General features: G+C 45.1%; 1 protein-coding gene across 4 annotated transcripts in view; it reads left to right on the forward strand.

The window, feature by feature from the left end:
• Positions 1 to 12,823, forward strand: part of GALNTL6 (polypeptide N-acetylgalactosaminyltransferase like 6) — a 967,667-nt gene that overhangs the window by 812,460 nt on the left and 142,384 nt on the right. For all 4 annotated transcript variants that reach the window (XM_036888959.2, XM_036888958.2, XM_036888957.2 and 1 more), the window contains 2 exons: positions 5,706 to 5,891; positions 9,651 to 9,834. In XM_036888959.2, the coding sequence (XP_036744854.1) occupies positions 5,706 to 5,891; positions 9,651 to 9,834 (370 nt within the window). The remainder of the gene's footprint in view (positions 1 to 5,705; positions 5,892 to 9,650; positions 9,835 to 12,823) is intronic.

The raw sequence follows: 12,823 nt of genomic DNA on the forward strand, positions 1-12,823 counted from the left end.
GGAAAAATATCTCCAAACCTTTCCACAGCTAGTTAAAAATATAATTGGGAAAAAATAGCAGTCTCTCAATTCAGCAGAGAGAGGGTAATATTTTGTATGTTGTGGGTTTCACAGTGATCTTGTTTTCCTCTCACTGCGTCATGGCCTCTGAGGGACCTGGTCCGATGCTGCTGTCCTGTGAGATCGAATCCAACAGAAGACGGTGGTCCCACTGTGGACGTCAGACCAGTTCCCAGACACCAGGAGGCTGCTTTTTCCTTTCCCAACTCTATCTTTGATTCGAGATCCTTATCAAGTCCTCTCATTGTACCTGGTTGATATATTTCTGACCGTCTTTTAACCCTTAGGATTCTCCCTCCATTTCTTTTCTATTTCCTCCTAACTTATTTGCTTAAGAAATCCAGCCATCTTTCCTGGGGCACCTGCCACAGTTTGGATTCTGCTGATCATCTCTCTCTGGTATGACACGCCATACAGTCTGTAACCCTTTCCTTCCCCTGAAGGTGTAATCATATCCAAAGGTGTGATCAAATTCAGACCCACCGCTTTGGGCAAGAATGCTTAATAGGCAGCGCTGTGCTCTGGCCTCAGCAGGCGCCTAGTAGGCGGCCTTAGCGCCTTTTGTGATGTCGACAGTGCTGACAGCCTGATCCGTTAGTCCATTAGGGGTTGTAAAATAGTGATATTCTAACTCTATCTTTTCTTTTTTCACATATTAGCTGGAATACATTTTGTCTGTTTACTTTTATTTGGCGTTTCCAAGCTATTTCCTAAATGACTTAAGTGCTTTGCATATTACAAGAATAGAAAATAGGACTTTCAGAGATAGAAGCCAATTAAATTCATAACAGAAGCAACTGAACACGGTTTCAGAAATTCTTTTGCTTTCTGGGTTGAATTTTTCATGCTCTAGAGGTAATGTGAAATGTCTAAATGGGAGTGCTATCGAAAGGGACAGATTTCGTGTGGTCAACTAGGACATAAAGAAACTGACCATTTTCTAGAGGTCAGCTTAAAACTTAAAATCTGTATATTTCTACTGTGTAAAGAATATAGAAAATGTCTGTTCAGGCCTTGCAATGTAGACAGTTATCCTTAACACTGCCACTTTGGGTTAAAATACACCCATAACATATGCCAAGCAGATTAAGAAATGGAAGAATATCTTATTTTCTGTAATTGTGAAGTACTTGTCAATATGAAAAAAAATTATGCAGAATTCTCAAAGTTGCACTTAGTAGTTGTGTGAAGATTAGACAGGAAGGTTTAAGCCATCCATATATCTGTGTATTATAATCCCGTACACTTGGGAACTCATGGTTAGGTACCCACACATAATGAGCACATATTCCACAAGAGCTCAAGGCCATGTCCTACTATGTGCTGCCAACACAGAAGTACAAACGTGGAAGAAAGTTCACCTCCATAGGCACCTGCTTAGATATAGAAATCCCTAGCTCCAGATCGATGGTGTCTCCTGGCCCCTCCTGTTTGCCCTGAGATGTAAGTCAGGCTATTCCAAAGAACTGGCAGTGACCCCAAGTTGCTGGGCCTCAACACCAGCTGCTGATCTGGGCAGCTGCTCGGCCCTTGGTCTGCCCTCCATGTGGGGCACCCTGGCCATACTTGGTGATACTCACAGTCACTAGCCCGACCCTTTGAGAACAGTCCCTCAGAGCTCGACCAGAAAGCTGCCTAAAACTCTGTTACTATATTTTTCTGACATATTAAGCATAATTTATTGAACAGACTTAAATCTTTGATAAACTTACAGGGCCTCAAAGTCATTATTTTGACATCAGCAATAGGCTTATAGACAGTGACCTGCAGGAGATTAGACAGATGTTGTATTAGCCAAAGAAAATACCCTGGAGTTTGCTTTTGGACAAATCCTTTGATATATGTTTGTTTTATTTTGAGTTGTCCCTTGCACACAGATATGAGGCACAGCCCAAAAACATACCCAACTGCTATCCACTAGGATGCTTTTTTAGGAAAAGCTAAGAACTTGATAAGACTAGCTTTACTCTGAAAACAAAACTTCACAAGGGAAATCACAGTCTGATGGAACTAGGAGCAGTATTTAATGTCAACCAGTCATTCCCCTCACCTAACAGCTGAGGGAAACTAGGCTGAATGGTGTTCTGTGACTTACCCAGGGGCACACAGCCATCAGCAGCTGGTCTAGCTGCGTCCCCACTGGCACAAGTCACTGATGATGATATTGTTAGTGTTTAGCTGCTACCCTAAACACTAAATGTACTAATGAATGATATAGTCTCCATATAAGTTTATGGAGCATAAAAGAAATCCTTAGAAAAATAGGAAAATGCATTCAGAAAACTGCTGAATTTTGTATTTACAGTTGCAGGACACCATAATGTCCCTTGAGTAGAGCTTTTCACATCCTCACTGCCTCCTGGTGATGCAATGAGCCCTGGTGAATATCGGCATATTTAGAGTTGTGCTCCCTGTCCGAATCAGGGCACCCCTTGTGGCGTTTAACTAGTGGCCTATGGCCACCAACCAAAAAAATGTTAAGTTCTATGAATGTCTCATAGTCAATGAAGAGATCTGTGTTTTCTAAAACTGCCATAAATTTTCTTGTTATCATGTAAAATTAAGCAAGTTTAAAAGGGATCTTCAAAGATGCAGTGCTTGAATTAAAATCATGATTTAAATCATCCTAACCATATTTCAGAAATGAATCTAAAAATTGTTCACATCAGAGAAATGCAAAATGTTTTTGATTTAAAGCCATCGCCACCATCCCTGGTAACTCTGAGAGTCTAATTTGCAAATCAGACTGAGGATACCTGTCTACTGGTGTTCACTGTGAGTGATAGGTAATTAGATGCTACACCTGAAGTCCTAAGGGAGAATGGGGCCCTCATAAGGGCAGCCAACTAGATCATTATTATGGGGCTGATTATGACCACCAAGGTCAAGCTACAGGAATGGATCTGAATGTCTGATGGACTCTCTTTGGGGTCAAACCCCCTGTGCTTACTGAACTTAGACCATACAATTCTTTCAGTATGTTAAAATGGGCTTTGATAAAAGAAAAATACATTGGAGCAGAAAATGTGCATAGAGGGAAGCAGACAGGCAGCAATAGTCCCCACGGAGTCCAGAGAATTTCGTATAAACTATAAAAGTGTGGAAGTCAAATCTGAAGTGGGGACGACCACTCCCAGGTGACCGACACTCTCTGCTTCTCACGTTAGCCTCCCTGGAAAGTGACTGTGTTCTAGAGCCACTTCCTCACGTGCAGCTCCAGAGAATCCCCCCTTGCCCCCTGAGAGGCCTGGACAGGGCCAGGGGGGAAGGAAGTGACCTCGTGCCCCAGACGTGGTGTCCCTAGGGCTGCGTGACTCAGGAGCAATGAGACTCAAAGAAAGAAAGAGAACAATGGTTTGGTGGGTTTATCCCTGGTGACTGTCAGGACCCTGCTTCTAGGAGATAATATGTTCTGTGGTCCCAGCAACTGATCTGCAAATAAATTTATGGAATGACTCGTGTGTATATTCCCGATACAGAAGGACTCCAGGGCCTGAATGAATTACAGCAAGGAGATTATGGGGTTTTCATATATTTGTTACTGTGGAAAGTCCTGATGCAACACGGGCCTTGCAAGACTGGCCCATACAGAGCTCTGATTTTGATCACTTATCATGAATCGTTAGTGGCTGAGCGTGTGACTCGGTGACAGGTCTCTGCTCTTCTCCTGATGAGAGAGTAAAGCCCCCCTGTTGCCCACAGGTGGCGCTGTGCTGCGCAGTCCTTCCAGAATCTTTCTTAGCTGCCTGCAAAAGTGGGGTACAGGGTGAGCAAAGGGGTGAGGGCAGAAGGTGTGGTCCTTCCACAGCACATCTGTTCCAGAGCAGAGAGGGACAGTGGAGCCAGCCTTCTGAGTGAGGTGCTGCGATGCTGCTATAAAGCCATGTGTTCGTATTTGTTTATTGCTGGCCTTTTTTTCTTTAAATTTGCAATAAATAGAAGATGATGAATTATCAAAGTCTCACCAATAAATGAAAAACTCTGTGTTTTTCATCTTTCAGGATTAGCATCCAAACACATTTCTTCAGCCAGAATTTCTATTTCTCTTCAAAAGTACAAGTGACTCACTGGGGTCTCCAATGATTGACTTAATAAATATTTGTTGAACAAGTGCTGTCAGGTCTCTGACCAAAAGCTTGGCCCTCCTCCACACTCTAAGGGGAAAAAGTCCTCCAAATTCCCTGTATCTTACAGGTGAGGTAATTCAGACTTCAGAGGTGGCATGACTTACTCAGGAATGTCACTTTCCAGGGCCCCACCCATGTCCAGTCTGTGACCTTGGCTGTATAAGCTGGTCTCCATGCCTCTGGTCATTACAGGAGGAACAGAATATGACAGGCACAGGGGGACATACTTTGGGCAAAAAACACTCTCGAGAAAGTTCCACCAGCATTCTTTAATAGTGAAATTAGAAAGCTAAGTTGTTTTTTTTTTTACTTGACCCACTTGTCAAACTTTGTTATAGGCCAGTTGAGGAAAAAAAAAGGATTTTTTTAAAACACCACATTGAAAAGAAGTGGCAGAAATAATAGGAATAATGTACAGAGAAACTCCAACACGAGTAATTCTGACATCTGTTAAACTGGACATCTGGGAAGGGTCATAACCCCTATGAGGGCCCCTATTGCTGTGGATCACAGGAGACTTAACAACACTGTTGCCTCTAATTGCAGATATTTAGAGAGAGTTTGAAAGGGGAAACTACAGAACACACTGCGTACCAAGATTCTGTTTCCATGAACATTGGACACTTGTTAGTAACTCCAGTCGCGCGCTCCTCATGTTTTAGGTTCGGGGAGAGTGAGAGCAGGTAATGTAAACTGGAGAACTCACCCCACCGAAAGCCACCAAAAGCAGTTATTTGGTGTAAAAAGAACTGAGGGATGATGCATCTTACCATGATCAATAGGATATGTTTCATTCTGTAAATAAGTATTCTGACTTGATTTTGTTCCCACTGTTCATTTTTAATCAAGCAAAGAAACACTTCCAAATTTTTGTTTTCTAACCTTAAACAGCTAAGTTCAAAATGACCGTGTAGTGTCTCTGCAGCCTGCGCCTTTCCAGAGCTAATTTTAACGGGCACGTCAGCGACTTGTCCACTCAGATGAGAAGTCAGATGCTGACCGTACTTCTTGGTTTGCCGTCCCCCCCGTGAGGACAGAAGCTCTGGTTCCTGGTGACTGCAGGAGGATCTTTCTCTGTGCTAGTTTTTAGCTGCACTGTTCTCAGCCCACGGACACGAGGCGAAGGCCTGCTGGAGTGGGCCCGCGTGCTGGAGAGCCGGCTGGCTCTGCTTGGCAGGGTCCGGAGGCCGGCCCGTCCTGGCCAGTGCTGGTATGGTGGCCACTGGGCACCGGCAACTGCACAGCAGAGCTCTGGCGTGTTGGTGCCTCCCGCGTCCGAGCGAAGGGCAGTATTTGCAGGTCATGAAGTATTCATTCTGGGTAGTACTTTGCAACATGAAGTCTGAAACCTTCTAGGCGTAAACCCTGGTCAGCATCTCCCTCAAGGTGAAGGAAGGAGAGAAATGGCTTTAGGCTCAGATTGGTCGTTCATCCTCTCTATGCCTAAATACCCACTGGTATTTCTGCTGCACTTAATGTTCTTGTTCTCTCTCTCTTCGTTCTCTACTGCCTTCCCAGAACACTTGAAGGATAAGTTGGAAGAATATATGGCCCGGTTTTCCAAAGTGAGGATTGTTCGCACCAAGAAGAGGGAGGGGCTCATCCGGACCCGACTCTTGGGAGCGTCGATGGCCAGAGGGGAAGTGCTCACCTTCCTGGACTCCCACTGCGAGGTCAACGTGAACTGGCTGCCCCCCCTCCTCAGTGAGTACCTGGCCCGGCGGGGGTAGCAGGAGCAGCGGCCTGGGGACCCCTCCTGGGGGAACACGCGGTTTGCTTGTGTTTACTGGGCGATCGCCAAAGGCTAGAGGCCCCTTCGACACGGAGCAGTGGGAGCCTTGACGTCAGCCGTCACAGCTGCAGGGAACACGCCCTGCAAAGCTGCAGCAATGCTGACATGAGATAGACAAGCTGCGGTCTGACTTGGGGCTGGAGAAGGTTCCAGTCACCTTAGACATGCTCCTTCACTGTAGTTGGATGCTTTTAGCTGTATAAACACTAAAAGAAAAAAATATTCAAAAGCACTGCCTATAACTATAGTAAGATTAAAATACACACATGCACAGAGTTTAAGACTTTCTATAGGATAGTGAAGAGGTGCGGGGGGATGACTGCTCAGCCCCAGAAGGCAGCTGAAGTGTTCGGTGCCACAGCATTTTCTGGGCTCTATGACGCCAGTTCTCCTCCCCCTGCAGACACGGGCCTCCGTCCCTAGCTATCTGGCCCTGCTGGCACAGAGCCCCTCATACATCAGAGCTGCTGTGCGGAGCACACGTCTCGGATGCTCACGGTATGGCTGGAGGAGGGAAACGAGGAGACCCTGTCCCATCCCACTTGAACCGTTAGACACAGGAAAGGACCCAAAGTCATTCAAGCTGGAAGGCGTATGTGCAGCTCAGTTCGAATTTGACTGTCTTGTTTTTCATTTCACAATGAAGTCAGTTCCAAAGTCCAGTAGCAGATAAGGAATAAACTGCAAGCCTGAAAAAATAATGTGTTTCCAAAAAGTTCATGGTGCCTACGTATGATACCCCTTCCCATTCTTCCAGATCCCACTAAATCACCTTTTATAGTAAAAGGTGAATATATGCCTGGCCTTGGAGCTCAGTCGCTGCCTCGGGAGGACTGATTGGCTGCTGGCCGCGGCGTAGGATTTCAGCAGGACCTGGCGAAGCTCCATTAGTAAAAGATGGGGGGAGAGAAATCGTTTCAAACTGTGTGACACTTAAAACAGGAAACGACCAGCAACTAGCACCCACCCCCTCAGCAGTCCACCCGCTCCTACGGGATCGGGGGGCAGACGGGCAGCCGCCCTAATCAGCAGGAATGTTTCCCAGTACTTCCTGCCGGAGACTCCTCTGAGCTTTTAATTAAAAGTACCTTGTCCAAGGACGAAGCAGTTTAGAGTTTCATCAGCAACACTGAGATTCCCTCAAACCAAATCTGACCTATGTGGTGTTGAATACGCAAGGAAATCAGCAAAAGGCTTAATTTATTTATGAACCAAAGCAACCCCTAAATGCCAATTATCAAGCCTCTGGTGGTTCCTGTGAACCCAGCATGAAAAAGCAAAGAAGCAGCAAGAAATGGGGAAGGGGGGGAAGGAGGATAAAGAGAAACCCATTTTTTCTCATTAAAGCATTTCATTTCCTGTAAGCCTGATGGATAAGAAATGACTCGAGCTCGGGATCACTATCTCTTTTTATTTTCTTCTATCAGTGTCTTGACACATCATCCAAAATGAAGAAACAGGTGGAGACAAACAGTTTCTTGGGTCATTTTTCACCTTGGGATTATACCTGAATTTCAATTTCCCATTAAGAGTCCGTTTGTTTGATCCCTGGAAATTGAAATGTAGGCACAAGTCTTAGATGAAAAATTAGTGCTGCTGCCCTCACCCGAGGCTGGTGCGGCTGGATGGGAGCTGAAAGGAAATTGGACGGGAAGCGTGACAGTTCATTTAACAGAATCATTCTCTCTGGTCTCCTTGGGGTTCCTTGTTGGTCAAGGAACTTGTAAATCAACCTGATTCTGAGTTTGATTGAAGAAAGTCACTGGAACCTTAATACTAAAATATCTGCAGAGGTGATAGAAGAAATACTTTGGACACAGCAATGGTGATCTCCTCGGGGAAAGGCGTCTGTGGGGCAACTCCATTCAGATAAAGACTAAAGCCCTTTGCAGGCGTGCCCTGGTGGCAATGGATGCTCAGAGTGCCCTTGGTGGAGGTTACCTTGAAATAGGACCAGGGGTCTTGCTGCCAATTAGCTGAAGGAAGATTGAGGTGCCCCCGGGCTCTCTGAGGCTTCCTGGGGCCATGCTCTCTCACACTGCACCCCTTTCCACACCCTTTTCCACAAGGAGAATGTTCCACAGTCCCCTTGCTTGGCTTTATTTTCTTCCCATCACATTTATCAGCTTCTGACGTACTATACGGCTTAGTTATTCATTATGCATATTGATTGTCTTGCTCCATTCCTGAAGACCGGGGTTTCTGCCACTGTTATTCACAGCTGTGCTCCAGGAACCTAGAAAAGGGACAGGCACAGAGTATCTACACAGTAAATACTTGTTGAATCATGAAGGAAGGAAGGAGGGGAAAGAAGGAAGGAAAGACAGGAAGGATGGGGGGAAGGCAGGAGGGGGAAGGAGGGAGAAAGAGGCCTGTAGATCCGGAGGGGAAATCTGCCCAGGATTCTGTGGCGTCCACACCCTGCCTTATCAGTGTCATCAAAATATTGGTACTGAAGTAACCAAACCGCACTATTTTTAAACAATATGATTTTTCTTTTTTAAAAGGTATTTAAATGTATGTTATTCCACATACCACATCAGGTCTTCTAAATAACCAGAAAGCAGATGCTCCTACTTAAAACTTCTGCCTGCAGACAGTATCAGTTTGTTGTAATAAATATTGATTAAATGCACATTCTTGGGAAGGAAATACCTCCCAGGTAACTAACTCTTCCAGAAGAGCCCAAAGTAGGTAAATGCCAGCACGCTGTGCCCGCTGTTAATGCCTCACAGCAGACATAGCTACATGGGACCGGAAGTTGCTGGGGAGGAGGAAGATCCACCTTCTGCTGCAAGGAGAGGCAGCGAGGCGGGCTGGAAAGGCCATGGGCTCACCAGGGGCTGCACCCCCGTTTCTGCTCGCAAAGGATCAGCGACCTGTGACAAGTTGTTCCACTGCTCTGAGTTCGGGGTCCTCACCCCCAAGCTGGGAATGATGCCAATAGCCTCCTTGTACGGTTGTTGGGAGGCCTGGGAACAGCATGACTACCCTTCACTTAGCAGTTGCTCAAGAATTCAGTAGCCGCAGGAGTCCGAGCAGGTATCAGGCTGCAGAGTATATTTTTGAATAAGATGAGAAAAGATAAAAATGTATAACTCTGAACAACAGAGTCCATATCGAAGAACAATAGCAAAATTGAACTTGGCAAAATCTTGGGTAAACCCAACAGCAAGAATTCTGTGTAGGATCTGCCAGCATTTAGGAGAAGGATTGGCTATTGTGGCGTTACAAGATTAGCTGGTAAAAAACCATGACGTTAAATATTTGAATTCTGAAACCTCCAGGGAGCAGGCCGTGCTTCCTCAGCAGGCTCTAGCTGTATATGCTTGAAGGACATGAGTGCTGTTTATATTCCATGCATGTTGGAAGCACTATAAAATGACAGATTGGGGACAGGTCAGAGCAAAACTGTGACAGCGGCAGAGCTAAATGGACTTCTGCAAGTCTCTCTGGGACATAACTTTCTTAAAGGAAAACACAGCACTAATTGTACCTAATCACTGTCCCATCACGTTAAGTCTGACATTTCACAAAGCGCCCCAGGGGTGACAGGGAGCCCGGCTACAAGCATTATGCATTAGGAGGGATCCAGGGGCGTCCCTTGGCTGAGAAATGATAGATGAGGCAGGCAGGCATGTCATTTCCTATTTTGTGCTTTCATTTTTCAGACCAAATTGCACTAAACCACAAAACCATCGCGTGCCCCATGATCGATGTCATCGACCACGATCACTTCGGGTACGCGGCGCAGGCCGGGGACGCCATGCGAGGCGCCTTCGACTGGGAGATGTACTACAAGAGAATTCCCATTCCTCCAGAGCTCCAGAGGGCGGACCCCAGCGACCCTTTTGAGTGAGTAGCCGCTGCGGGAGGGGCCGCGGGGAGGAGGGCAGGTAACGTGTGGCAGGCGTGCCAGCTGGGGGCCCGTGAGGACCATCACCTCTGATAAAATGGGTTAGGACAGTGGCGATGTGAGGCGCGTCAGAGCAAGGTCAGACCCACAAGATGCAGAAAGTCACAGGCTGCTCTGGATACGCGCATCACCCCGCCTCACACGGAGCTCACACAGGCGGGAGGGCCAGGACTAAGCAGAGTCAACAGAAAATGCATGGAGAATTCATATTCTCCTCCAGATACCTGCCTAGATGTCCTCTTGTTACCTTGAGCCCTCTCTATTCCCTTTACTTTCCTTAGAGGATTATTTAAATTAACTATTTAACTTTTCTTTTGTTGAGGGATGATATACAATATGGACCAGTAGTCGAACCTCTGTTCCAGGCCCTGTGGGGAACTGCTTCCTTCTGCCGGAAGGCAGTGCTCCTGGGCACGTGTCCCCATAACTTAAATCGGGAGAATACAATCAAAATGACCTACCCAGAACAAATCATCTTCGATTACCCTGCCACTCTTATAAGTTTATATAGATAGGATTTTATAATAATCCACTGATTTCTACAGAGCTAAATCCTTTCTTTTCTTCTGTGTGGTCACGAGAATTGTGCATGTCATAAAAAAGAAAAAACTATGTAGCTTAGTTGGATAAATTTCTGAGACAATTAATGGTGAATGGTAAACTTCTTCCAAAAGTTAGCCCAGAGATTGTCCAAGTCATACTGTTTTCTGTTTCTCATACTGCACCCTTTCAATCCCATTAAAATCTTTGTAAGTTTAAAACTATTATGTTTTCTTCTTAGTGCAAAAAAAAAATGCCTGTGATGAAGGCTTTTTACAGGCTCTAAGAGTCCATTTCAAAGGCACTAAAATCAATAGCATCTTTTCATTAATAATATGGGCTATGACAGTTGGCAATAGAGAAGCTTCAAATACAGAAACTGCTTCTGTGACACTAACCCTTTACATTTCAATAAACATTTGACAAACATCAGGACAGGTTTTCCTCTAATTCTAGTCTCTAGAAAGATAAGCTCTTGGGAAAGCAAAGGGGATTTCAGAAGACACTGGGCGGCGAAAAGGTAGAGGAATCTTACCTTTTGTAGTACGAAGCACACTCCTGAAGTTTCTGAGAGCAGGCCTCTTCTGACCCGAAATGCTGGAGAGTCTTTGAGGAGAAATGTAAAGGTCCTTTCCTACTCTTCCAAATCTCAGACAAGATTTCAAGGATATTCTGAACTACGAGGAAAATTGTGTGGTGATCTAAGTGAAGGGGTTTCCAGGATGCATTTGCAGGGGCGCCCAGCTGAGAAACGCCCTTCAGGCTTCCCTGAAGGTCACCATCTGAAAGTGGCAGTGGGACTCCTGGGGGGCAGTTAAAGCCCATCTGGGGAGAGGAGGAGGGTGCAAACAGGCCTAGGCGTAGGGGTGCTGCTACCAGATGGCAGCTGACAGCAGAAGGGCCACCAACCAGGTGCTACGATGCTTCCAGGACTGGAATCCACCGGGATGGCTTCCCAAATACTCTAGTAGTGACTGAGTTACCACGACCCTCTCCTTTGCTTCCACAAGAGTGGGGCTCCAGCCTTCTGCAGAAAGGGGTTTACGTGCTGCCAAAATGCTACCAAAATTATAAAGGATTCCTCAGTTCCTACCCTAACAGTTGAAATTTTTGTCAGGCTGACCCCAGCTGTGGCTGTCACAGGACCAGACACCTTGCTTGACCCCAGAGCTGGCAGAGTTGGAAACTTACAGAATTAAATGACCTCCTTTCCTGTTACCCACCTTGGGGGTGGTTTTCTCGTCAGAAATGGCATCTGTTGAATAGTACTGCCTTTCTGCGTGAAGTCCTTTGATTCCCAGGATGACTTTAGTAATAAATGTAGCTTCCAGGAGGCGTCCCTTTGATCTTAAAAACTGCATTTCCCTTCCCAGTAATAAAAGAATAGTTACCCAAGTTGCTGTGAGCCTTGTATCAGCAATTCCATCATCTCTGTGGCCTCCTGCATGTGCTCATGAGCAGATGAGCTTCAGGCTGACCCTTGCTTCTCTAGATATAAAACTTTAACGTATACCCAGGATGAATGCCATCTATCTATACATCTCTCTCATAGTTCTTCACTTCTGAATGGTTGCTTGAGGGGTGTGTGGTTTTCTGTGGGAGGCTGGGGAGAGGAGGCTAAAAAGAAGTGAGGAACTAAGGGGGAATACATACGAATAATGTGAGATATGTGTGCAAACATTATCTTTCGGTAGCAAGTTTATCATACATTGTGACAAGTTCTGAATTCTCTCATGTATTTGCCGTTGAGGATTCATCAACTAGCTATTGACGATAGTGGTGTTTTCCCATCCACAAACCCTGTGAAATTCATGGGGGCATGGACTCTATTAACTGAATTGAATTTGAACTGAAATTTTCAGAGTATACCACTAGTATGTAAGTATTAGTATTATTTCTCAAATATTTGATTTCAGTTATAATGCATATAGCATCCTGGGTCATGGTAAAAACTGTATTTTTTAATATAGGTTACATGGTCAAAAGAGGTCAAAATCTATCAACTTCCTAAAATGGGAATCAAGACTGTCAACAATCTGACTAGAAAGGAAAAGGAAGACTCATAGAAAACTCTGACCACTAAGAAAAGATTTACTTATATTTGCAAGGGGGTCTAGTTTTAAGATAAACTGCTCCTAGAATATAAGAGAAAATGCAATATTCATAGTTGAAGTTACTGTATGGCAGTCACAATTCTGATTGGATTGGATACATTTGATCAATACTCTTGTCTTTTAGAAAAGAAATGAAATATTCTCCTTTTCTGGTGGCTTTTATCATGATATAATATCTTTAGGAAATTCTTGTTATTCATGGCGTTTTAGCAGGCTTCCTTATTCCTGGTTTATTTCTGATGCTAGGCACTTAAGAATGTGTGCTTCTTCTGTG

The sequence above is a fragment of the Manis pentadactyla genome, chromosome 1 (genome assembly GCF_030020395.1).
Source record: "Manis pentadactyla isolate mManPen7 chromosome 1, mManPen7.hap1, whole genome shotgun sequence".
Taxonomy (NCBI): domain Eukaryota; kingdom Metazoa; phylum Chordata; class Mammalia; order Pholidota; family Manidae; genus Manis; species Manis pentadactyla.